This window comes from Pseudorasbora parva, chromosome 15, assembly GCF_024679245.1.
Source record: "Pseudorasbora parva isolate DD20220531a chromosome 15, ASM2467924v1, whole genome shotgun sequence".
NCBI lineage: Eukaryota > Metazoa > Chordata > Actinopteri > Cypriniformes > Gobionidae > Pseudorasbora > Pseudorasbora parva.
Genome location: NC_090186.1, coordinates 31,131,290 through 31,158,465, shown reverse-complemented (window position 1 = coordinate 31,158,465; position 27,176 = coordinate 31,131,290). Strand labels below are relative to the sequence as shown.

The following is a 27,176-nucleotide window of genomic DNA, read 5'->3' as shown; positions in this document are numbered from 1 at the left end:
TGTTTGAGTTTGTCTGTTCAAGCGCAAGACTTGAAAGAGAACTCAATAGTTCTCAATAGTGCGCGCGAGTTCTCCTTCGTGTCTTCTGGCTTTACACGCGGGTGATGACAGCGAAAATTACTGGTCATCCGGCAGCACTCGCATGCATTGAACACAGTTTACAAAGAGAGACCGTTTTGCCCACGTTTTTCTTTTATTATCACTGTTTTAATGTATCACTGAGGAGCCAGTACATGTATCCATCAACAGAAACATGCATAAAGAATTTTTTTCAAGTTAAAGATGCGTCATCAGATGTGAGATGAACCGCGGTCCAAGTGTGTACCGGCACCTTTTAGAGTAGACGGCACCCCGGTTGGGAAACGCTGATCTATATTCTATTGTGATTAAGAATATATATATATATATATATATATATATATATATATATATATATATATATATATATATATATATATATATATATATATATATATATATATATATATATATATATATATGTTGAAAGTGAGACATGTTGAAATGTCATTCCAAATATTGGCTCATGTTGGATTTCATGATAGCTACACATTCCAAAAAAGTTAGAACAGGTAGCAATAAGAGGCTAGAAAGGTTAAATGTACACATAAGGAACAGCTGGAGCACCAATTTGCAAACTATTAGGCCAATTGGCAAGATGATTGGGTATAAAAAGAGCCTCTCAGAGTGGCAGTGTCTCTCAGAAGTCATGATGGGCAGAGGATCACCAATTCCTCCAATGCTGTGGCGAAAAATAGTGGAGCAATATCAGAAAGGAATTTCTCAGAGACAAATTGTAAAGAGTTTGAAGTTATCATCTTAAAGTGCAAAAACATGATCCAGAAGCGCAGGCCTTTTATCTGGGCCAAGGCTCATTTAAAATTTACATTGGCAAAGTGGAAAATGTGAAGGTCCTTTTGGAAAACTGCGATGCCATGTCATCCGGACTAAAGAGGACAAGGACAGCCCAAGTTGTTATCAGCTCTCAGTTCAGAAGCCTGCACCTCTGATGGTATGGGGTTGCATGAGTGTGTGTGTCATGGGCAGCTTACACATCTGGAAAGGCACCATCAATGCTGAAAGGTATATCTAAGTTCTAGAACAACATGTTCTCTCATCAGACTGTTATAAAAGAGGGGATGCAACACAGTGGTAAACATGGCCTTTTTTGAGATGTGTTAATGCCGTGAAATTTAAAATCAACTTATTAGTCCCTTAAAATTATACATTTCTAAGTTTAAACATTTGATATGTCATCTATGTTGTATTCTGAATAAAATATTGAAATTTGAAGCTTCCACATCATTGCATTGTTTTTAATCACAATTCGTACAGTGTCCGACCTTTTTTTGGAATCTGGTTTGTACGCTACCCTTTGGGTCAGTATGATTTTCTTTTCTTTTTTTAAAGAAATTAATTACAAAAAAAAAGTTCTAATAAAAAATGTCATCACTGATAATCAGAAATGTTTTTTGAGCACCAAACCAGCGTATTAGAATGACACTGAAGACTAAAGTAATGGCTGCTGAAAATTCAGCTTTTTAAAGTTGTTATATTGAAGAATAGTTAATTGTACTAATAAATATTTTACTGCAATTTTGGTCAAATAAATGTAGCCTTGATGAGCATAAAACATTTACTCTCAAAAACATTAGAAAATCATACTGACCCCAAACTTTTGAACAGTAATGTATACTGCTACATACAGTACAAGTGATACTGTATGATCTGGATATCAAGGCCAAGTTTCAAATATCAAGTTTCACTGTTCAACAGAATCAGGCTTTTTCAGCAACCGGATTGATGCTTCAAACATCTTCAATAGTGACCAGCGCAATTTATGTCCTCACAAAAGCTATAAACTCTTCTCATGCATGTGTTTTTATGACTGTTCTTCTTTTGCTTACAGGATCACCTCCTTCTTCCTGCCAACAATCACAACAAAGGCAGCCGCCCCAAGATGTCTGTGGTCCTGCCAGCTATGAATTACAATGGTAAGAGAAAAGAGTTAAGGATCTTATAATCTAACGAATGGTATATGTACACATGCATCTTTTTGGTCCTCGTCTCACTGCTTTTAAGTGCAATGAACAATGCTTTTTTTTAAATGCCTTATCAAGTTAAAAAAAAAATGTGCAAGAAGTTCATTGCTCCATTTCCTTGCAAATGCCTGTGTTTTTGGTCACAAAAAACTGTCTCTTGACTCGCAACATAGGTATTGGTTCACATCCTCCTCTCAAAACCACTATAGCCCAGATGTGTCCTGCTCTTAGACCATTGCTGTTTATGCCTGTGTCTTGATGAGAGCACAGTCAGATCTCCGTCCTTAAAACCAGTATGGTGTCTCCGCTCACAGCAGGCCTATGGTGTCTGATTACAAAACTGCTGGGTGAGAAGGTTCCACTCAGAGCCCTGACAGGGGACCAGTACACAAGTGCTCCCAGAGTTAATGACATTTAACGAGCCAAGCAGGGGATTGATTGGATATGAGAGAGAGAGAGAGATGTATATACGTTACAAATGTGAAATGTATTGCATTTAATTTTATTTATATTATATATAATATATATATAATATTGTACTATTCAAACTAAATTACATTACAAATTCAATTTTGATGTATAAAATAGTCATTTATTGGGCAAAAAACCCTGTTTTATTTCTTATGGCATGCTTTGGCCTCAATAACAGCTTGGATTCTGACTGTCTTTGTTTTATGTACAGTACTTTTCCAGTCTCTGTTGTTAGTGACTTCCAAATAGTTTCTAGTTGTTCCCAAAGACTTGCTTTTGATTAATCTTTTGTGTGACCTCTCTTTGAATCCATTACATCCAAAATGTGTTCAATAGGAGCCAAGTTTGTGACTAAAGAGCTTACACATACTGGTTGATTAATCATTACAGAAACATAAAAAATGATTTTGGTAATCACCAATACTGTTAGTATAGGGCAGCTGTGGCACAAACCTTAAAGGTGGTGGTCTAATAAATTTGTTAAGCACTGTATATTTTTTATAGCATGTAGCATAAATAAATAAAAATATTGTGTACACAATGTATATTTACAAATGCAAATTTTATTTTACTATGCAAAAAAATGCATAGAAACACAAAAAAGCATAGTTTGACTGCAATGAAATCAGTAATTATTAATATTTTTTTGTTTCTCTCGTGTTGCATGTGTTCATAATTTTCTTTATGACACCCTTGCCAATACCTTTGCCCTTGCACAATTTGGTATGTATCATTGCGTTATCGCAAATAAAACAATTGACTTAAAGCACAACTACACAATATACGTACAAAAAATATTTAACAGTGTTTTAAATAATATTTAAATAAAGTATGATGTTATCAATTTTCCTAGGTCCTTTCCCAGGCATTCCTTTATTACTGAATATCTCTCCTTTCATTCCTTGGCTGTGGTTGCAGTATTAAATTAAATTAGTCCAATACTGATCACAAGAAGGGGTGAATGGGTAACTATTAATGTTCCAGGGTGGACAAGCTTTTGTGAAGGACAAGAGAAGAATGTTAGAAGTAAAGTAATTTCTATTATTAACTTGCGTCCGTGGCATACAATGTGCACACACATCAGGACAAATGCCCCTAACCTTTTAATAGTTAACTCATAGTTTCTTGTTTGTGTCTCTTCTAGTGTATGCAATCATGAAACACACTTTAACTAGTCACAGATTGCAAACCTGTTTTTAAGATTAGTTTGAAATCTTTTCCGAGTAGTCGTCAGGTGTACGCACTGTCCAAACGAGCTAGAGATTGTGAGAAAGAAGTGCACTGGGAAGCTGAGTTTAAAAAATGAACTCTTCAAAAATGAGGGCATTTGATCCAAGTTGACAAGAAGAATAAACATTCGTGTTGCTATGTGCGTGAGTTTGTGCAAGAATGTGATGTCTGGGAAGAGCACGATGTTGTAACTGACGCGCATAGTCTGCGATTAGTTGTGCAGAAACAAAAAAACAAGAAACCCGCCATATCGTAAAGATCGTAGACTTGAATTGTTTATGTAATCCAAATCTAAGTATTCCCTCTTGAGAAGACAGTTGAGCATTGTGTACTCTCAATCAGCTTTTTCTGGCTCCATCCTGTTTTGATTTAGAAATGCATGTTCAGATTTGGCTTTCACATGGTCTTATTACGAGAACAACTTTTGTACAACTCGGAACAGAAGTTTAGTTTTTGAAATTGCCCCCAGCTAATTCTGTTCCGTTCTTCATACTCAAGATGGAGGGGGAAAAAATCTGGTTTCAAGGCGATCGATTTTTGTCTTCTTCTTTTTTTTCCTTCATCAATTTCAATTTCATGTTTGGTTTGGAGGCTGCAGTTACAGTGCCTGCCAGAGTCAGTACATATATTATCTGTTCTGTTTCACTGTCTCCCCTGTGGGGAAGTGAGTCAACATTATAATCATTTATGAATGTTCAAGATGATGACCATTGTAATAGTCCACTTTCTTTGTTTGTTTGTGCACTGCATGTTTTCAAAGTCATATTAGTGAAAGGCATTGCTTTATAGTCAAAATCCTAGTTAAAAAGCCTGATCCAGGAAAGAATAGGTCACCCGAAAATTAACGTTTTCTAATTTATTTTCTTTTTGTTTCAAATGCACACGAAATGAGAATTATTGTCCAGTTCGTAGACATTTCACAGTGACGAGATGCAACCTGTGCATTATATTCCCAGTTTTTTGAAGCCATACTATAGCTCTTTGTGCAGAAACATCTGAAAATCCATTTACTCATAATCCTTCCCTCCAGTGAACTGTTAACCCACAAATCCTGTGACTGGATCATTTAGGCAGTGAGTTGAATCTTCTGAGATGGTTCTTTTTATTCAAATTAGTTGGAATGATTGATTACAAATCACAGTTCAAATTTTGTCTTTGGCCGAACTATCTCTTTTTATGCTGTAAATATCAACCATTTTGGGGCAAACCACCGCTGTTAAAGTGAGTTTGGCTGGAACCTCAAAGGTTCTCAACCACATTCTCATCAGGAATTTACCCTTGAGTCCACATGTTGCCTTAATCAGTATTTTAAATAGTGTTCGGAAAGTCAGGCCTAAACCCAGACGTATCCAAAGGGAATTCACCTAACGTAGAGCCTTCTGTAAGAATGGAAAATGACATTTCTGACATATTGGAAACTTTATATATAGGACGTTTTTTTTTTTTTATATGTGATGATGTGTACAGTTCAGCAGTTCAGTGTCATTTTAAAGCTTGCAGTGAAATACAGTGAGACGATTGAGATGATTGCTATAACCCATCATCTGTGATGATTTCTGCAGCACTGCTGAGGGTGTTTTTAAAAAGCACCTGTGAAAATACACATTCAGTGAGATTTTTAGACTAATTCCATTACATTGTGGTAGTATCGGAGATATATGGGAATATTCTGGTTTCAGGAACCCATCAGAAAGACCACTTCTGAGATCATCATTGTGGGTGTGCAGCTAAAACGCTTGAGCTGTCAGGAACGACTAAGTGTAGGATGCGTAAATGTATTTGCCAGCAATGGCTGGAAAAGTGCTTTAGATTGACCTACCGTGATGCTCTTCAGCCTATAAAGTTTTTATCAGTGCTAGAGTCTGCTGTAAAAGTTACTTTACTGCCGCCCATATGCTGTGCATACATGTGAAGCTCTCTCTCATCTTTTTTGGTATAGAGAGCTATCCTTATAGAAGATAGGCCCTAAAACATCTGTAGTGAGTGTAAAGCATCATGCTTTTAATGTTTCCTTACAGAATAATCACTGCTTGTGTTTGACGAGCACTTTTATGAGTGTCAAAACATGGGGAAATAAGTCGCAACCTGACCTTAGACCTTAGTTCAAATAAAGCTTGATCCTTATTGCTTACTACATATTTTAGAACAGTCTTAATTGTACGAATCTAATATGAGTGTTAAATCTGTTCTGGAGTGCCAGTCGATTTTAATAAGTAAATGTGTAATTGCCTATTGATGCTTTTGTATGATACAGCATTGTTTGGGTTTCTAAATTATGCCGCAAATTCTGTACAATTCTATAAATTCTGTTGCTTTTATATGTGCCATGTAATAAAACTATGTTGATATTTTGACTTGACTTGATGATGGAACACCTGGAAATATCAAGGAATTTTTAAATTGTGATCTCCAGGCCTGGAAAAGTCATATATACAGTGAGAAAAATAAGTATTTGAACACCCTGCTATTTTTCAAGTTCTCCCACTTGGAAATCATGGAGGGGTCTGAAATGTCATCGTAGGTGCATGTCCACTGTGAGAGACATAATCTAAAAAAATAAAATAAAATAAAAAACACAATATATGATTTTTACTGAACTATTTATTTGTATGATACAGCTGCAAATAAGTATTTGAAAACCTATCTATCAGCTAGAATTCTGACCCTCAAATACCTGTTACTATGCAACTAAAATGTCAACCTCCACTACATTTATTATCCTAAATTAGATGTACCTGTTTGAGGTTGTTAGCGGCATAAAGACACCTGTCCACCCCATATAATCAGTAAGAATCCAACTACTAACATGGCCAAGACCAAAGAGCTGCCCAAAGACAAAATTGTACACCTCCACAAGGCTGGAAAGGGAGGATTCATTAGAAAATGGAAGAAGCTAAACATGACTGTCAGGCTCCCTTGAGACTGGGGCTCCATGCAAGATCTCACCTTATGTGGTCTCAATGATCCTAAGAAAGGTGAGAAATCAGCCCAGAACTACACAGGAGGAGCTGGTCAATGACCTGAAAAGAGCTGGGTCCACCATTTCCAAGGTTACTGTTGGTAATACACTAAGACGGCATGGTCTGAAATCATGTATAGCACAGAAGGTTCCCCTGCTTAAACCAGCACATGTCCAGGCCCGTCTTAAGTTTGCCAGTGACATTTGGATGATCCAGAGGAGTCATGTGGTCAGATTAGACCAAAATAGAACTGATTGGTCATAATTCAATTAAACGTGTTTGGAGGAAGAATAATGAGTATTGCGAGATTTTGGGAAACAACCTTCTTCCCTCAGTTAGAGCATTGAAGATGGGTCGAGGCTGGGTCTTCCAACATGACAGTGACCTGAAGCACACAGCCAAGATAACCAAGGAGTGGCTCTGTAAGAAGCATATCAAGGTTCTGGCGTGGCCTTGCCAGTCTCCAGACCTAAACCCAATAGAGAATCTTTGGAGGAAGCTCAAACTCCGTGTTTCTCAGCGACAGGTCAGAAACCTCACTGATCTAGAGAAGATCTGTGTGGAGAAATGGGCCAAAATCCCTCCTGCAGTGTGTGAAAAACTACAGGAAATGTTTGACCTCTAATTGCAAACAAAGCCGTATCATTCAAATAAATACTTTAACAAAATCATATATTGTAATTTCTGGATTTTTCTTTTTTGATTATGTCTCTCACAGTGGACATGAGAGGTGTGTGTGTGTATGTATATATATATATATATATATATATATATATATATACCCAAGCAAACTATAATGGTATATAAAGTATATATATAATCTAGCAAAATATTAAATATTAAATAAATACAAAATAAATGTAAATATACCCAAGCAAAACTATAATGGTATATATGTATATATATATATATACCATTATAGTTTTGCTTGGGTATATTTACATTTATTTTGTATTTATTTAATATTTAATATTTTGCTAGATTATATATATACTTTATATACCATTATAGTTTTGCTTGGGTATATTTACATTTATTTTGTATTTATTTAATATTTTAAATATTTTGCTAGAGAATGCTATTGTTGGAGACTTTTGTTCTCTGTCAATCAAAACGATATTGTGAAATATAACAATTTAAAATTAAAACACATTTATGACTGAAGAATGGAGTAACGGTCCTGAAATTTCAGCTTTACATCACAGAAATAAATGATCATTTAAAGTATAATAAATTGAAAACCAAATATATAAAATTGTAATATATCACAATATTAAAAAAGGTTCTGTATTTTTGATCAAATGAATGCAGGCTTGATGAGCAGAAAAAAAAATATTTCAAAAACATTTGTAATGTTTTTGAAAGAAGAACTTTACACACACTAGGCTTGGGCGGTATCCAAATTTTGATACCGTCAAACCTCCTCCCTATTTTACCTCGGTATACGGTATTACCGTGAATAATTAAAACATTATGATGTAAGGCTCAGACAGCGTCAACAAACTTGGCTTGTGCCTAAACCGTTCAGAAACTGAATACCAAACACTAATACTGAAACAATAACAAAATAACATGCACAACAATATTAACAACTGTTATTAGCAACAAATAACAGTTTAAAAAAAAGTGCAATACAACCTTCAAACATACTTAAATTAACATAAACATCCAGAACAGGTTTAGCGCACACAAATGAATTACGCATTATTATATACACACATATATATATATATATACATATACACACACACACACACACACACACACACACACACACACACACACACACACACACACACACACACACACACACACACACACACACACACACACACACACATATATATATATATATATAGGCCTATATTTTTATTTTATTTTTTACATTTGAGCCCCTGCCCCAAAGGAACTCTCTGCACGTTTTATGCTTACCGTTATGAGACAATTGTCAGACAATTGACTTTTTTTTTTGTGAGTCCCATGTCCACTTGATTTTTGTGGAGTTCATGCTTATTGCTTACATTGCCAGGCTGTGTGACAAAAGGCTTTGGCAATATTACAGCATAGTCCGAGGGTGCGCTCGGTTTTTCATCCACGCAGCAGTGAGTGAATGGTGGTTTCGGATATGCGCCCTTAGGTTCAAGGTATTTCCATCTCTCGCGGCCATCTTTTTGTTGCACAATTTGCAAATTGCCTCGTCTGTATTTACCGTCAAAACCCAAAATACTTCCAAACTGCAGAAGTTGTGTTGTTCTTTTTCGAGACCGAATAACTCAGTGCTCGACTCGCCGTCTCCCCCCCCCCCCCCCTCTCTCTCTCTCGTCCACGCTGTCACAACAACGCATACACATATTTAGGCATTTAATAAATAAATAGTATTTAATATGTAAATAGTTTAATTAGTTCAACTTATTAAATATTTAATAATTAATACGTTGATCAGCAATATGTAAGTTGATCTGTTTTTTTTTTTTTTGGCGGTTTGACGGTATTGAAACTGATACCGTTGCTATTTTTAGATCCCGCGGTATACCATTTTACCGTATTACCGCCCAAGCCTAACACACACACACACACACACACACACACACACACACACACACACACACACACAGACACACACACACACACACACACACACACACACACACACACACACACACGCACGCACACATTGGTCTGTGGTTTACGGGGACTCTCCATAGGCGTATACTGTACAGACACACACACACACACACGTTGGTCTGTGGTTTACGGGGACTCTCCATAGGTGTATACTGTATACTGGTTTTTGTGTGTGGACTATGATGGCAAAGTTGTATTTTCAGCATCATTATTCCAGTCTTCGTTCACATGATCCTTCACAAATCATTCTAATATGCTGATTTAGTGCTCAGAAAAACATTTATTATTATTATCAAAGTTGGAAACAGTAGTGTTGAATAATTTAGATATGGAAATAGAATAAATTTTTTCAGGAGTCTTTGATGAATAGAAAATTCAAAAGAACAGAAGATTAGAAATGTTTTATACCATTATTGTAATTCTATCTATCTCTAAAAGCATTACCTTTAAAAAAAAATGTGGGAGTCATCAGCTCTCGTGTTTACTGCCACGTGAAAATAAAGGGCAGCATGTGACTGACCTCTGAACCCTCTGCGTTAAAGGAGCCCCTAAAATGCCTCTTAACCTCCTCGGGCCACCCAGCACATCACCTGCAGTAACTTTCACACAGAACTGAGCATCAAGTGCTGTTTCATCACCTATTTGTATTTTTTTCCTTTGGTAATACAATTACTTTTCTGTCACTGCAGAGAGCGTCATAAAAGACAAAGAGTTTGAGGTGATGATGCAGATCGACTGTGAGGTCATGGACACCAAGATCCTCCACATCAAGTCATCTAGTATTCCACCAATATTGCGGGTCAATCAGACGGACACAGGCTCTTTCTATCACGCTGCTCCCAGCAACAACCAGCCCGCAGCCCCAGTTGGAGTCCTCGTGGGTTCTTCTTAGTCCCAGCGATCCAGTAACAACAAAAAAGTATCCTTTTGTTGTGAATTAGCCAGGTTTCCCACCATCACTTTGGTTAGATAATAAGCCTCTCCTTTTCTTTTCTTTTTTGTGAGTTCCTATTCAAGTGGCAAACCAAGATCTTGGTAATCTACTACTACGAAGATAATTGATCATCAATTCATCTTCAAGTCACCTCTTCTAAATGCATCAAGTGGGCCATTGAAAGTCAGATTACTTTATTCCAGAGACTGCTGTTACACATCGATCATCTAAGGCATCTATATTTACATGTATGTGTTTGACTTGAAACACTCATCTACCAAATCTCCCAAACCAAAATGTGATTGGGCTCAATTATTGAACTCTTCTATGCTATGTGGTAGCTGTCAGGGAATTGTCTTTGATTTTGTTTGCACTGTGCTTTTTTTGTTTGTTTTTTTGTTTGTTTATAAAATGTATCGAAATATATTTTTTAAGATATGTACCACATTTGTTTGTACCTTTTAATGGTCATATTCAGTTAACTTCTTCAATATATCTATCCTCAAATAACCTACTTTGGTCGTGAGTTTTGTGCTTTTTGTTTAGTTTATTGTTTGGTTATGACATACTTAATGAATAGAAAAGTAGGAAGATAAATTATTTCACTTTTGAATCTGTGAATAGAGGCATGTTGTATAATTTGCTTGTATTTTTCAGACAGCGACATAAATCCACAAAACAAGAAGTGTAAAAGAAAAATTGTATATTGTTTGTGAAGGTTAATCATTTTAGACTAATTCTAATTGGTATAATAGTTTGGGGATTAGGCAACATCTGTCAGTGTTTTTTTATTTTGTATTTTTATATATATATATATAAGCCCTCATGTTTATCTTGATTTGCACTTTTAATGAGGTGTACTTGACAAATTCAGTTGTTAACATAACGCAAACAAATTATTAATGCTACTATTTTACGTCCTCTGTCCTTGTACACTGTGTGTTTTGTCTCTTATTCTGGCTTATTTAGATGTTTGCTCGGTTCCCGTCTTGTTTAGGATGCCGTAGTCTGTTATCATTTTGAAAGCAGTGTGGTCATCAGCTTGTCCTGTCCATCCTTTTGTCACTTTTTAAAGAACCATTCCCCTTCAAAGACAAACTTGCCTGTGCTGACCAATCACCATTAGAACCCAGAGGGTTGTAGGATTCTTCATCTGAATTTCACAGATTATAAACACTCAGGTGGAGCTTTTGTTCTTAAAATGTGAATGATTTATTAGAGTATTTAGTGAGTGAAAATATCACATTTCGACCTTGCATTGCATTAGAAGTGTCTTTGTCGTGTGCATACAATCTCAGAAAGAAATGCCCTAATTTTACCTTTAGGGGTATAACAGCTTGTCACTGGGGCAGTACCCTTAAAAGGATATCTTTGTTCCTTTTTTCGCCCTACAAGGTTCATAAATAGTACCTTAAGGCACATATTGCTACTCTAAGGTACTAATATGCACCTTGTAAGGGTGAAAAAGTTTTAAAGATGTCATTTTAAGGGTACTGCCCCAGTGAAAAGCTGTTGTATTTTTACAGTTTTCTGAGTGTAATTAGTTTGAAACGAGTATATACTCTTTCATTTCATCAAATCCCCTTTTCCCTTTGAGCAATGCTTTTGTGTTTAATATATTTAATTTATGCATTTTTGGAAAGTCTTTTTATTTGTTTGTTCACACAGTCAAAGAAATGAAAGCAATTTTGTAACAATGCAAAGTAATAAACACTGGATTCAAGGTTGTGTGTGAATCGTGTGCATCTTTTGTCGTCAGGGCGCAGCCTTAAGTCTGAATTTGCTCTGTGAAATTGAGGGTTTGTATAAATGTGGGGTCTGAAGCGCTGTAACATGCTAATTATAGGTCATTTCAAAGGCTGGGGTAAACAATGTTTTTGGGTTCAACTTTGGTAGATGTGTTTTGTTTGTCTAGATTTAGCTCTGTGGATTAAGTGTTTTGCAGTGTAGCATTTTGATCTCATCTAAGTGTCCAATGAGAAGGTATTTACGCTGAGAACAATGCACTCGAAAGGAAGACCAATGCCATAAATATTAATTCAACTCATTTTATTGCAGCCATTTTTCTGAGTCCGACTTTGAACTTCTTAAATGCTAGAAGAGTTTCAAATGAAATGGCAATCAAATATGCATAAAAGATTACACAGTACTGTCATTTGATCAAATGTATGAAACGTACTGATGAAATAAAACAACACAATGAAAATGTGCCCCCAACACTGTCTTGCTTTTACAGAAATTATAGTAGCAGACGTTTTTTATTTTTTATTTTTATGCATGTGATACAAAAAAAACTTTGAGATATATTTATGAAAATACAAATTGTATTTTTTACATTCATCAATCCCATGGTTTTAGCTTTTATATTACATTATATACAATGTATTCTACTGGATTTAAGAATACAACACCTCAAAACTTTTTCGTAATTCTGCCAGCCTTACTGAAGGTACAGCTATAAACATAAAGAGGTCCGTTTTCATAGTGCAAAAGCAAACAGCAATATCTAAAGAAATGACCGTCAATGCAAACTGCATAAAGCTGCATTATTTGCATGTTATTACGAAATTAAACTAGTTTTTTTGACCATAAATGTAAAGATATGGGTCCATTTTTACACTGAAAACATGGTATATTAATAAGTACATTAAACTACATGGAGTTAATAAAAGATGAGTGAATTGATCCACAATCCACAAACACATTTACGGTTTCTTCTATTCTGTGCAAAGAACGTATTCGCTCTGCCTTTAGGGTCTACAGTGGGTCTACATAAGCAAACTGAACATTATAAGTGACCTGATGTCCGTTATCCCAGGCGTACAGCACCCTCTCCTTGGGGTTGTAATCGATCTGAGTGATGTAAGTGTAGTTATTGCTAAAAGGCAGGTGAGGGACCACCTGCGTGTTGGTGTGGGTGTCGAAGGCATAGGACAAATTGGTGTCGTACTGATTGAAGCTCTCTGTCGCGTAAAGAACGCCACATACGATGAAGCAGTTACCGTAGCGGTTGCGTCGGAGCCCGGTCCTCCAGGTGGTTTCGCGCTTCATGCTCAGATCGCTGGGGTTCAGGCGGCTCAAGACGATCACTTCCTGCAAGAAGCCTTCGTCGTCCAGAGCTGGGTAGATCACCCAAAGTCCGCTCTCGTCGACGGCCAGATCCATGTCTGAGTTTCCTCTCCATCTCCACATAGACACGTCGTCATTATCAAACACAGCATCGTGCAGCATGGTCCAAGCAGCCACGTAACGCAACCGCAGGTCGTATTTAATAATGTCTCGAGAGAATGCGCGGTTGTAATAGAAAGCACCATTGTAGACCACGTGGCCGGTGCCGATCCAGTTATAAGGCAGCTTGTAGGAATTAGTGAAGCGGCCTTGAATGAAAGTAAGAAAACTAAATGAGTAAAATTGCTTATTTGTTCTGATTTGTTCATTTAAGATAAAGAGAGATACCTTGTTTGAAGACATCCATGTTGCGGAATTCCAGTAGGTTGTTGCCATAGTAATAATTTGTGACATAGATCTTGTCATCTTTGGCCAGCGGATCCTTCATCCAAGCGCCCTCATTGCGACCATATGTGTTGTGTGTGACAGGCTCTGAAATTGTGGCCAAAGTGTCCTTACACATTCCTGCAAACAAAACCAGACCATTCACAATCACGTTGGTTTTAATCTTTTTATGCTAAATTATACACATTTAAGAGCTGAGAGCCTACACTGGATTTAACTCTGACACTAATTTAACTCCAATTTCAGTTATATTGTATAATTTTATATAAAGGTTTGGTTTTGGCTAAAAAATGTATGGCGAGAAAAGGGGAAAAGTAAGTGTTATAACTTCTGCAAAACTGATTTTGATTAAACTTTAGCTGTACGTTCGGTGTAGGAGGCTGATCACATGGGTCAAATTTATAGCGCCACCAACTGACAGCAGGAAGTGTATCATTTTTCAAATTACTTTAAAATCACCCTCTAGTTTTTACCCAATTTGCTTTAAACTTCATCAGTATAATGCAAAAACATGGCAGATGTAGGCCTGTGAAAGCACTCTTGATATCTAAAATAGTGTTGCCATGGCAACGCGTCAAACTTTAATAATATTCATGGGTGTTTTTGAGACTCTAAGCATGGTTCGAATTGCATGAAACAAAATGACCCAAATGGAGGATTCTACATTGCGATTGGTAGCCAGCGAACCATGTCTTAGCTCATTAAATAAAGTACCATAAAGTTGACCTGATTTGAACTTGTCAACTCTCACCTGAGCTCAGCGTGATGGCGGTGTGAATGCACAGTTAGAAACGGGCGTGGAGGAGGGACTCTTTACCACCACATTTGACAAAAGTAAGTGGCTAGTTTTACCAACAGTCACCAAACTCAGTAGATTTATTGTTCTCACCGAGTCAGACAACTTTCTTATTTATAGCTAATAGCTCCAATCAACAGGAAGTGAAGTCAAATATTTTGCTATAAATGTGTGTGTATATATATATATATATATATATATATATATATATATATATATATATATATATATATATAATTTTAAACTACTACTCCTAACAAGTTTATATAATTCACAGCTAACTTTCTCAACATGATGACAATATATTAAAAGTGCTAAACGGATATTGGATATCTCAAACGGTGTTGCCATGCCGATCGATTAAAATAATGTATTTCAAACTATTTTAATATTAATATATACTCTTTTTGTAAATTTTCCTGCTTTAAATGCTTATTGCCCATTGTGCACAGTTGCCCTGAAGCCACCAGGGTGGAAGTGCCACCAGGACTTGGGCCTGTTGTTGCTGCTTGCAACTATATTTTGGCAATATTTTATAAATATATTAAAATTGAAAAGGTAAAATATAAAGCAGCTTTTTAATTCAAATAAAATAAACAAGAACGTCATAAAGCTATACCTGGCTTCTTTTGAGGTTCCTCCTTAAAGTTCTGTTCCACCACAGTTTTTACAGCTTTCTCTCCATCCATCTCCTCCCCTCCCACTACCTCTTCCTCTTCATCCCAGCTTATGCTATATTTGCGTTTTCCAGGTTTGCTTGTGATTGTTGTTGTACTTGTCATCAAAGATGCCACTGAGGTGAATGTCTGTTTAGGACTCATTTTAGGTAAGTAGGTAACTGTCTTGCTTTCAGTGACCTGTGGTGTCGTCACAATAGTGGCAGCTGTGCTTGTGTGAGCAGCTGATTCCAATGAGCTTTCTGAGACTGTAAAAGGGATGGAACGAGGAGTTGGTGATGGTGTTAATCTTCTCAGTGTGCTTTCAGAATAAAGAAAAGGTTTACCAGTGTGAGAGGCATCTTCTTTAAGAATTTCTTTGGTAACAATCCCACTTTCAGTTACAGAAGATACAGATGTTTCCTTTTCAGCAGTCCCATTGGTCTGGTCTGTCACGGTTGGTTCTGCAGCCACCAATTTAGCAGCAGCTGCTGTGACTGACTCATTTGTTTTTATGTGACCCAGTTTGGATGACCTTACTAACATGTTTTGAGCTTGTCTTACAGATGGACTTGTGGGCTCTATATTGCTTGCTTCTATTTTTTTGACAATTGTTTGAGGTTTGGTATCTTCCTTAGGGACGGTGAGCTTCAAATTATCCATCGCAACAGGTGTCGGTGTGGTTCTCTCATCTCCTGTAGAGTTGTCTGTGTTGGAACGACTGGTTTGAGTCTGAACGGATATTGGTTCAGTAGGCGTCTTAATCGGCAGGGCAGAGTCCAACAGTCCAGTGAATGGAGTTTGAAGGCCGTTTTGAGCATCTCCACCTTTTGAAACTTCACTCTTGGGTTTTGGTCGGACAGACCATGCCTTGATGATCGGCCTAAAGTGGCGTGACTTGTGATGAAGGAGCTGCTCGTCGGCAAAGAGATCAATGGGGCTGTCACCACTCTGACTATCATCTACTGCAATGAAGAACAAAATATTTAATATAGGAGTGTAGACAAAAAATGTCAAACGTCTTTTTCTGAGAACTTTCAGTTAGGGCTGCATAATATATAAAAATAAAAACATTAACTCAATATGGTTTAGTGTGATTGACACACCACACAGGCTATGATTTAATTAAGTAAATATACACAGATCAGGCATAACATTATGACCACCTTCCTAATTTTGTGTAGGTCCCACTTCTGCTGCCAAAACTACCTTGACCTGCCGAGGTCATGAACTCTACTAGACCCCTGAAGGTGTGCTGTGATATATGGCACCAAAGATATTAGCAGCAGATCCTTTAAGTCCAGTAAGTTGCAAGGTGGGGCCACTTTTGATAGATAGTGACCACTGCAGACCAGGAACAATCAAATCCATTATGCTTTCCCGTTTTTCCTGCTTACACAACAACTTTGAGGACAAAATGTTCACATTCTCCCTAATATATCCCACCCACTAACAGGTGCTGTGATGAAGAGATAATCCGTTTTATTCACTTCACCTGTCATAATGTTATGCCTGATGTTTCACAGTGTCAGATCAGTTTGGTTTATTTACTGTGAATGATTTATTCTTTCCAAATTGAGCTATTCAGGTGCAATATCATGCAGCCCTACTTTGAATGTATATTTTGAAACCACACAGTTATACTTACAGCTCTCCTCTGTGTCTGTCTCATCCACCGGGTCAGATTTATAGTATGTGATCCCCCTAACAATTATTTTTGGTTGCTTCTCCCTTCCTTGGCGCTCTTGTTCTTGCAAAGCTGCAACAGCCTTGTTTATATCTGATCCGCTGCTCTTCAGAAGATCTCCCACAAACTTTTCCTCATATTTACTCTGTTAAGTACATCAGAGGACATTGTGATACTGCAGCTATTAAAGGTAGGGTAGGCAATTATTTTTTTATAAACACTTTGTTATACTGAAATGTTGAAATGCTCTTCTCATCCTAATATTAATCAATAATAGTTTAAAGCTGCGTTTCCGCTGAAATTACCCAGAACAATTTGTTGCAGGAACCTGATCTTCGAAAAAGTACTACCTCGCAATCAGGGACTTTCTGATGGGGGAATTTTTACGGAAAGAAGCACCAAGAAGTTTGTCTGGCTATCACCTGACCAAGCTCAATCTTTTAAGATTGAACATTGGTCTGAGGAGTCTGTTATGCATTTTGAACTGCACAAGAGGTGTGATCAACGGGCATAGTTCAAATGACTCAGTACGGTAATTGGATAGTCCTTTAACCAATCAGACCACAAGAGGCATGATCATCTGGCATCAATACATCGCTTCTCTATCTGTGATTGTGTTAAACCCCTCAATAGCGCCCACTGTGGATAAGCCAGTATGTGATTGGTTCCTGCAAATGTGTAACAGGAAAAATTAATGTACAGGTTTCCAGAGAGAGCTGCAGGGTGAAATCAAATCACCAGCAGATCAGGCTGGGTTTACCCAGTCTAGCAAGAAGTGGTCACTGAGGCACCAACGGACATTTTTCAGGAACTTTGGGAGGAGATTGGAGCTTTCATTTTTATATTTCCATCACTGTTTATTTCTATTAGTCTTTAGTGTGGGCAGATCCTTGATATCGCAGCTCCACTTCACACTCACTACTGCATAGAGTACCCTGTTGTTAGTTCCTGGAGAAAGTTCCTGCAGTGGAAATGTGGCTTAAATATTTAAAAAATTACATCTACAGTTGTGGTTAGAATTATTGGCACCCCTGGTAAATATGATTTAAGATGGCTGTAAAAATAAATCTGCATTGTTTATTCTTTTGATCTATCATGTAAAAAATTGGCAAAAAACTAACCTTTCATTGAAGTAAAAGAATGGAAAGTCAGGGAAAAAGTACATTATGAAATAAATGTTTTTCTCCAAAACACGTTGGCCAAAAATGACTGGCATCCCTAATGGCCACATTTGGCCATTAACTTTTAAATGTATCATTATATTTAAACTGCAAACGCATGAGGAGAGTCTCTGCATTAAAGATCCACAAATGGCAGATCAACATGCGACTACATTTCTCTCCGAAATGGTAGGAAATTAAACTGAATGTGGAGGATTTTAACTGTGATGATGATTGACAGGGCAGTTTAAATGGTGACTCAATGCACGCAACTAAGAGACAGAGTCTGTTAAAGATAATGAAGTAGTATGTCTCAAAGCTTGCATACTTTTCTGCAACACACTCAAAAGTATGTACTTTTTCTTCATAAAAAGAGTACATACTTTTCAGTCATAGTATAAGTAGGTGAATTGGGACGCAACAAGAGATTAGAGTCTTGGGGTCAGAAATCCTAAAAAATAAAAACAATAAAACAACCCCTACATCACCACATGTTGTTTGGGAGGGTTTCAAGAAAAAATCCTTCTTGCTCATCCAGAAACAGTATATTCAATTGTCAGACACGACTGGAAATTCAAAGGGGTTGGTTCTGATGAAACTATAAAAAGAGTTTTTTGGCAGCAAACCCACCAGATAAAAAGTATCCCATGTCCATGGTTAAAGATACAGCTGGATCTTTATTGTGGGCCTATTTTTTGATGGAGGTCCTGGACATCTTGTTCAGATACTGTCACATGCCTGTCCTGTCTTGTGTGCACTTGTGGGTTTTGTTATGTTGAGCATGTGCTCGTGTCCCTGTCAGTTCCCTCCCCCTTGTTATCTGATTATTGGTTAATTTGCCCCACCTGTTCTCCCTCATTATCTGCCTTGTTTGTTCCCTTTATAATCTCCTTGTGTTTGTAAGTCTGGGTTGGATCCTTGTGTATGTTATGTCTGCGTCTTCCGGTTCCCCGTGATTTCTCTGTTGGTATGTTTTTGAGTTATGTTACAGTTCTGATTATGTGTTTTTCCCCCTCGTGGGTTTTTGTGTTGAGTTTATGTTTTATTTTATAATAAATTATAATTTTCTCACTGCACTTGAGTCCTCGCACCAATTTCCTGTTTCCTCGTGTCCGTGACGTAACAGAAGGATCCAACCACTTGAGGACTCAGCAGGACTTGTTTTTTTTTGTTGTTTTCGTTTTTGTTTTTGTTTTTTCTCCCGGTATCCTCCTATGGAGTGGGAGAAGAACCTGCGGGTAATGCGTTACCTGAACTCCCGGTACATCCGTCAACAGGGGACGGATGTGCAACAGTTCGCAGGCAGGTTCCTCAGGGAGGTGGACCATTTTAGACTCAATGAGGCAGAGTGGAAGGAAGCTTTTAATCTCTGCCTCGACATGCCCCTCTCTCCGGAGGTAATGGATAGTATGGGGAGTCTGGGATTCTGGGAATTCATCAACCGCCTGGGCCCCAGTCCTTCCATGGTCCCAGTGCCGGCGGATCATATGCTGGTGGTCCCAGTACCGGCGGATCGTGTTCCGGTGGTCCCGATTCCGGCGGATCGTATTCCGGTGGTCCCAGTACCGGCGGATCGTGTTCCAGTGGTCCTGAAACGGAGGAGGAGAAGGAAGTCTCCCTCCGTGCCTTTTCCGGTGGTCCAAGTTTCAGTGGTCCCTGTGCCGGTGGTCCCTGTGCCGGTGGTCCCAGTGCCGGCGGATCGTGTTCCGGTGGTCCCAATGCTGGCGGATATTATTCCGGTGGTCCCAGTGCCGGCGGATCATGTTCCAGTGGTCCCAGTGCCGGCGGATCGTATTCCGGTGGTCCCAGTGCCGGCGGATCGTGTTCCGGTGGTCCCTGTGCTGGTGGATCGTGCTCCGGTGGTCCCTGTGCCGGTGGATCGTGTTCCGGTGGTCCCTGTGCCGGTGGATCATGTTCCGGTGGTCCCTGTGCCGGTGGATCGTGTTCCGGTGGTCCCTGTGCCGGTGGACTCCGTTCCGGTGGTCCCGAGTCCGGAAACGGCCTGGAGGGCTGTGATGGGATGCTTTGTGGTGGCAGTCCTGCATGCGTGGAAGGAGCACAGGGCTTTATCCGAAGCCCCGGAGGCAGTTCCGGTGGTCCCAGTTCCGGTGGATCGTGTGCCGGTGGTCTCAGTTCCGGCGGATCGTGTTCCGGTGGTCCCTGTGCCGGTGGATCGTGTTCCGGTGGTCCCAGTTCTGGCAGATCATGTTCCGGTGGTCCCAATGCCAGCAGATCGTATTCCGGTGGTCCCAGTGCCGGTGGATACTGCTGGACTGGAGAAGTTTCCCCAACGCCCTGCCTGCGCCGCTGAGGCGCCCTGCTCTCCCTGCGCCGCTGAGGCGCCCTGCTCTCCCTGCGCCGCTGAGGCGCCCTGCTCTCCGTGCGCCGCTGAGGCGCCCTGCTCTCCGTGCGCCGCTGAGGCGCCCTGCTCTCCGTGCGCCGCTGAGGCGCCCTGCTCTCCGTGCGCCGCTGAGGCGTCCTGCTCTCCGTGCGCCGCTGAGGCGTCCTGCTCTCCGTGCGCCGCTGAGGCGTCCTGCTCTCCGTGCGCCGCTGAGGCGTCCTGCTCTCCGTGCGCCGCTGAGGCGTCCTGCTCTCCGTGCGCCGCTGAGGCGTCCTGCTCTCCGTGCGCCGCTGAGGCGTCCTGCTCTCCGTGCGCCGCTGAGGCGTCCTGCTCTCACCGCGCCACTAAGCGCCCTGCTCTCACCGCGCCTCCCTGGCGCCCCCTGCACTCACCGCGCCTCTCTGGCGCCCTGCTCTCACCGCGCCTCCCTGGCGCCCTGCGCTACCCGCACTGCCCTGGCTGCCTGAACTCTATGGGCCGCCCCGGCCGCTTGAACTTGGTGGGCCTCCCGAACTCGGTGGGCCGCCCTGGCCATTCGAACTTTGTGGGCCACCATGGCCTCCTGAACTTTTTGTTTTCCTCGTTCCTCCCTTGTTTACCCCTCCCTTGTCTGTACCTTCTTTGTCTGTCCCTCCCGTGCCCCCCTGGTCTGTCCCTCCCGTGCCCCCCTGGTCTGTCCCTCCCGTGCCCCCCTGGTCTGTCCCTCCCGTGCCCCCCTGGTCTGTCCCTCCCGTGCCCCCCTGGTCTGTCCCTCCCGTCCCTCCCTGGTCTGTCCCTCCCGTCCCTCCCTGGTCTGTCCCTCCCGTCCCTCCCTGGTCTGTCCCTCCCGTCCCTCCCTGGTCTGTCCCTCCCGTCCCGCCCGGGTCTGTCCCTCCCGTCCCTAGTGGAGCGTCTGGTAGCCGCTCCTTAAGGAGGGGGTAATGTCACATGCCTGTCCTGTCTTGTGTGCACTTGTGGGTTTTGTTATGTTGAGCATGTGCTCGTGTCCCTGTCAGTTCCCTCCCCCTTGTTATCTGATTATTGGTTAATTTGCCCCACCTGTTCTCCCTCATTATCTGCCTTGTTTGTTCCCTTTATAATCTCCTTGTGTTTGTCAGTCTGGGTTGGATCCTTGTGTATGTTATGTCTGCGTCTTCCGGTTCCCCGTGATTTCTCTGTTGGTATGTTTTTGAGTTATGTTACAGTTCTGATTATGTGTTTTTCCCCCTCGTGGGTTTTTGTGTTGAGTTTATGTTTTATTTTATAATAAATTATAATTTTCTCACTGCACTTGAGTCCTCGCACCAATTTCCTGTTTCCTCGTGTCCGTGACGTAACAGATACATGGTATCATGGATTCTAACAAATACCAACGGATAAAAAATGAAAACCTGACAGCAATGACCTATTAGAAATATTCCTTGAATCTTCTATCCGAACAATGAACCAAAACAAACATCAAAATCAACACACAGATGTGTCACTGAACACAAAATGAAGCTTCTGCCATGACCACCCATTTCCCTTGACCTGAATCCTATAGGAAATGAGTGGGGTGAACTGAAGAGAAGAAGCACCAACATGGGGCTGTGAATCTGAAGGATCTGGAGAGATTCTGTATGGACTATGGAGGAATGGTCTCTGATCTCGTCAGGGGCTCTTCAAACTCATCAGGCATTATAGAACAAGAATCAGAGCTGTTATCATGGCAAAAGGAAGTTGGTTAAAAGTAAAAAAAAAAAAATGTTTTTAAAGGGTGTCAATAATTATGGTCAATGTGTTTTGGAGAAAAGCATTTATTTCATAATGCCCCTATTTTCAATCCTTTTACTTCAATGGACGGTTAGATTTCTGTGAATTATTTTACCAAAAAAATGTTTGTCCAATCATTGCATTCGGTCTGAATTGCATGATACAATGTCCTACCTGTCTGGCAATATATGTATTTCCATACCTTGGCGCACCATGTCCGCACAGACATCACACATCATCAGCGCATTTTGCAAGGCTATGGAGAATTGTAGACAGTCACAGAGCGGCAAAAACAAACAGCAGATGCCTTTTACAGTTTCTCCTGAACCAAAACAACGAGCTTATGCTGCGTTCACGCAATGTCATAACCGCGTAATTACTAGACGGCAACCTGTGACGTTCTACCCGTAACTGTTCACGTCCTCAGACACAGATTTATGCGTGTATTTATGCATGTGAACTTATCAATGCCAAAATTAATATGCAGTTTTCAGGTGGTACAAACGAGCTCTGTAAGTTGTCTATGTTATGTGCTTTGAGACATGAGATAATTTAACACCTTCCCTCATGACACTTTGCAGACTCGTTTTGAAAGAGGTGTGGATTTGGAGATGCTCTGAAGGGAGGGTGGAATATTATGCTTTCAAAGCTAGCCATTGCTAGTCTCCATGAAATTGCCTACCCCAACTTTAAGACATAATTCTCTACTTCACCACAAAATGTACAGTACTCACTCTTGTGTCATTCCAAACCCATAACTTAATTAATCTTTGAAACAAAAAATTAAAATATTTTTTAATGAAACCTAAGAGGTTTCCGTCCTCCATTGAAAGTCCAGGTAAATAAAAAGGTTAAATAAATAAATATCTTAATTTGTGTTTTTTAAGATTTCTAAAAGTCTGATGGATTTGAAACAGAATTTTAATTTTGGGGTGACCTATCCCTTTAACAGATTAACATATAGATCATCTGTTTCGGATCTTTGATAGTCCAAGTCATTTGGCTCTTTTCATGCAACTTATGTAAGAGTTGACAGCAGGATAAATTAGTAAGAGTTTCAAATCTCAACATGAGGTCATTTTGACTCAGAGACATAGCCTAAGTGAATAAATAAACGTCCACAGCATGTGGGCCATTTCACTTCGTGGCTTAGCATAATGTTTGGATTGTTCCATTGTTACGTATTGGACATGACAATTATGTAATGCAACATTTGTTTTAAATAGCACCTCCCACCTCTATGTGTTGAAAAGCAGCTGCTTCGTCATTCTGCTCCCTCACACTCTTCTGCAGTTGTGAGGACAGATTTGTAGGTGAGGATGTGGGCAGCTGTGGACTTGGAGAGGTGCTCCTTATGTTTGACTTCTCCTCGGTCTGGTTGTTGACCATCTGTCAATAAAAAAACACATCAGTAATATGTTTAATATATATAAGACAGGAAAACAAAGGAAAGAACACTTACTTTTTCTATTGTGTCCATGCGATCAAGAAGCTTTGTGGTGACTGAGTGCAGTTTCAATAGGTCCATGCCATAGAAGGAACCCTCCAGCAATTCGAGTATAGTTGACAGCTGTAACGATGAAGTAAATTCCATCATGGCAAGAGCTGGTTTTATTTAAGAGTAGGAAATGTTATGCATTGTTATCCTGCCATATGTTGGTATATAAGATCCAATTTCAGATACTATGGTCACCTTGACATTATCTTTCCCAGCCTGTTGCAGCTTCTTCAAACGGAAGTCACCCTCACAGGGGTTTAGAGCCGACGGAGGTGCAATGCATTCACATTTGCAGTGGGGTCCTGATGTGATGGTCTCCACCGTATAGAAATCCTGAGGCGTCGCGTGACCATCCCGGATCCGCTGGCACGCGCTCGCGCTCAGAGGTCTGACAACACATTTACAGCCACAGTCAGAGCCTTCCGAAAGCGCTTTCACTTTGTCATAATCACCCAGCAGCTACAAAGAAAAGAGGACGGATGCATTTTCCAGCAATGTAACTGACTGTCGTTGTTTGTATGGATTTTTTTTTTCTTCAATTACCAACGTTATCTAGCTAATTCATTTAACTCAATATTTATAGTAACTTTCATTAATAACATTGACAAACTCCTTAACATTCAAAACAATGTGCGAATTATGCATTTTTATTTTATTTTAAAGTAAGCAGCCTTATTTTCCTCCAGAGAACCAATTTCCCTGGAGAACCCAACGCCTGAAGCGTTTAATAGGCTAGCCTATGTTTTAGGGGTGTAACAATGTCCTGTCACAATATATCGCAATGCAAATATATGCAACACCATCGTGGATAGTGACAATCTGTAGTGTGTATTGTCTACTATATAATGTTGAATATAATATAATGCAATGGGAGAATATTTGTGGGTCCTGATCATGCCAAATGTCTTTTTACCAGTAAAAAAGTTGTATACATTATTTTAAATATATCTAGGCTAGTCAATGACAGAGTCCAAGCATATTAGTCTAAAATAATTTTGTATTTTCAGCTTCAGAATCATTCAAATGTTTACTCTGGTTTCTATTGGGTACCAGCACCAAGTCCAAGCCTATTAATTTTCCACCCACATTAAGCATTTTAATAACAGTACATTTTTTTGTTAACCTTTTACTATTAGTAGCCTATCGTAATAATATCGTATCGTGACATGTACCGAAACATGATATGATGGTATCGTTACACCCCTAGAAAAGTTTAACTTTGAAAATGCAGTTGAGACGAGCCAAAAACTGCATACTGTTCAGATTTCTCCAGTTCACCCTGCATTCAATCATCCAGAAATGCCACAACGTCTATAGCCTACACCTAGGCTATATTTAATTCGTAGGGCGTATTTAACTATTTTTATAGCATTAATGAATTTACAACAAAAACCGCATTATACAGAGATATGCAATGTATTAATGAAAGTAGGCTACAGAAACTGCAGCGTAGGCTAATTTCATATCAAGCGCTGGTGAAAAGTCTCTTACCTGACTTAATATATTTTCATGATTATCTCTTTCAACTTGCATTGTGTCATTTTGATCCTTTGTCTTCTCCAGAAGTCGCTGGTGTGATTTCGGGGCGGCTGAAGTGAGAGCGAATGCCATGAGCCATAAAACGCACCAAATTCCAATCTCGGTCATCCTACCTGTGTGATATAATTCCTTCAAACATATGGCACTTTGTGGGTTCAAATTGGGCTTTTCCTCTTCAAAAACGATAAACCGTCAAACACATCTCCATTTGCACTGCACTCCAGGTGAAATAACTGAAGCGGGATAAGGTTTTGCAAAAGTCCAGAAGAGGTAAATTCCAGATGAGGGCAGGTGCTGGTCCTCAGCATGAAACTGGTTTGAGAAGAAGCATCCGTGACGTGACATTTGAGCTGAAATGAGGGGGCTGGATGGAGAGAGACGCACAGAGCACGCTGAACGTTGCGCGTGACTTCTGTTTATAGTCATCATAACTATAGCTATTATAATCCAAACATTTAATTTATTTTATGAAAAAAAAAGAACAATTTGTTTTGCCTATTTTATTAGTTCTCCCGTTTTCACCCCTAGCCTACTCGTTAGTGAGTAAACTTAATTTAAACTTTATGTGAACTTAAAGTAACTTAGTAACTATTAGTGTTAGCCTACACATAGCCTATTATTTATGAGAAACAGAAGACAAATTTACAGTGACAGAGCGCACCTGTGCAATGACGTCATGCACGCAGCTACAGTCGGGAATATTGCAGTTAGGCTAGGCTATATAAAATTGTATGTTTGATTTCTGACTCTTCCAATAAGAGTTATAAAAACTATGAATCTTTTAAAAATGTATTATTTTCCTGCTCCCTGGCATGTAATATATTGTTGTAATTCTGTATTTCATGTAACTATAATAAAAATAAAACAAAAAATATTAGATCTATTAATGACCCAGTTAACCCCCGAATATTATTTATTTTGTTTTAGGCCAATTTTATGCAAGAAGTCTGAGTCAAACAATTTACCATTGGTGTCATGTTGCGTTCAAAAGAAGGTTAACTTTTTTCTTATCCTAAAAATGTTGCTAATCTCACAAGCATCACAATTCAAGTGTTACAGCGCCACCTGCTGTTTGTTAAGTCACACAGAAGATGCATACAATACGCAGTACAAATTCGTTCTTTTCTGCAAATGGCAGGTGTTAGACCATGAACCACTAGCGGTCAGTGTTGAGCCATATTACTGCGTGACTGCAGACTCAGAATTATCCCACTCTGAAGTTTTAGTGAAGATTACTCTTTCATTTCAGAATTTACAAAAGTAATTTCCAATACGAAAGAACAAGCTACAAGACGAATGGCACTAGTGCAATATATATATATATATATATATATATATATATATATATATATATATATATATATATATATATATATATATATATATATATATATATATATATAGTTGTTGCTATTAATAAATATTATAATATGAGAAGTCATTGTTCAGAATCAGATGTTGTATTTCAAAAAATTATTACAAAGCTTTTAAATTGAGAAACTTTTTTTATTTTTGTTTGTAGGCATTTTCACGTGTGCGCGAGTGTGTGTGTGCGTTTGTATGGGAAAGAGCGGGAGAAATACTGTTCCATGCTGGGTGACGTCATTTCCCCCAATTTGTCCAATGTTACAATCAATGGGACACACTTTGCAAAATGCGTTGTCTATATGGTTTTGAGAGATGAAAATAAATTCTTCCGTCAAGCTGTTGTTAAATTAACAACATAACCTATATATAATGAAAAGGAAATAAGGAATATAATAAAAATATATAAATAAGGAAATATAAATATACAAATAAAAATAAGGAAAATAAATAAATAAATGAATAAATAAATATTTTTTCTTCTTCACTGGAGCAACACCTGAGTCTTCTCTCAATTTCTACCAATAATTATGTTTGAACTTCCCACCGAATCCAGCATCTACTAGGCTACCTGTGCAGATATCAAAAGCGCAACTGGGTTGTAGGTTGC

The 27,176-nt window shown here is 39.2% G+C and overlaps 2 protein-coding genes across 4 annotated transcripts in view; one reads left to right on the top strand and one right to left on the bottom strand.

The window, feature by feature from the left end:
- atf6 (activating transcription factor 6) overlaps nucleotides 1-12,003 on the top strand; it is a 47,528-nt gene extending 35,525 nt beyond the window's left edge. The window contains exons 15-17 of the mRNA XM_067417689.1: nucleotides 1,928-2,012; nucleotides 10,036-10,265; nucleotides 10,376-12,003. Coding sequence (XP_067273790.1) covers nucleotides 1,928-2,012; nucleotides 10,036-10,238 — 288 coding nt within the window. The 3' untranslated portion in view covers nucleotides 10,239-10,265; nucleotides 10,376-12,003. The remainder of the gene's footprint in view (nucleotides 1-1,927; nucleotides 2,013-10,035; nucleotides 10,266-10,375) is intronic.
- A 309-nt stretch (nucleotides 12,004-12,312) lies between these two features.
- olfml2ba (olfactomedin-like 2Ba) lies at nucleotides 12,313-25,584 on the bottom strand. Of its 3 annotated transcripts, none has more exons than XM_067417687.1 (8): nucleotides 25,154-25,584; nucleotides 23,858-24,121; nucleotides 23,627-23,734; nucleotides 23,401-23,553; nucleotides 16,894-17,077; nucleotides 15,209-16,207; nucleotides 13,737-13,913; nucleotides 12,313-13,657 (listed from the first exon to the last, which is right to left on the bottom strand). In XM_067417687.1, exons 1-8 carry the CDS (start codon nucleotides 25,307-25,309, stop codon nucleotides 13,038-13,040), a joined length of 2,661 nt encoding a protein of 886 aa, XP_067273788.1. In that variant the 5' UTR covers nucleotides 25,310-25,584; the 3' UTR covers nucleotides 12,313-13,037. The 3 variants fall into 3 exon arrangements, with proteins under 3 accessions (XP_067273788.1, XP_067273786.1, XP_067273789.1); XM_067417685.1 differs by having other exon boundaries at nucleotides 15,209-16,210; nucleotides 25,154-25,583; XM_067417688.1 differs by having other exon boundaries at nucleotides 15,209-16,210; nucleotides 23,858-24,050; nucleotides 25,154-25,286.
- Nucleotides 25,585-27,176: the final 1,592 nt, after the last annotated feature.

Excerpts from the sequence above, each read along its gene's own strand:
- olfml2ba (XM_067417685.1), bottom strand. The coding sequence starts at position 25,309 with ATGACCGAGATTGGAATTTGGTGCGTTTTATGGCTCATGGCATTCGCT. Across the intron at positions 24,122-25,153 it reads ATGAAAATATATTAAGTCAG|CTGCTGGGTGATTATGACAA; the intron begins GTAAGAGACTTT and ends TTTTCTTTGTAG. Across the intron at positions 13,658-13,736 it reads CATGGATGTCTTCAAACAAG|GCCGCTTCACTAATTCCTAC; the intron begins GTATCTCTCTTT and ends CTTTCATTCAAG.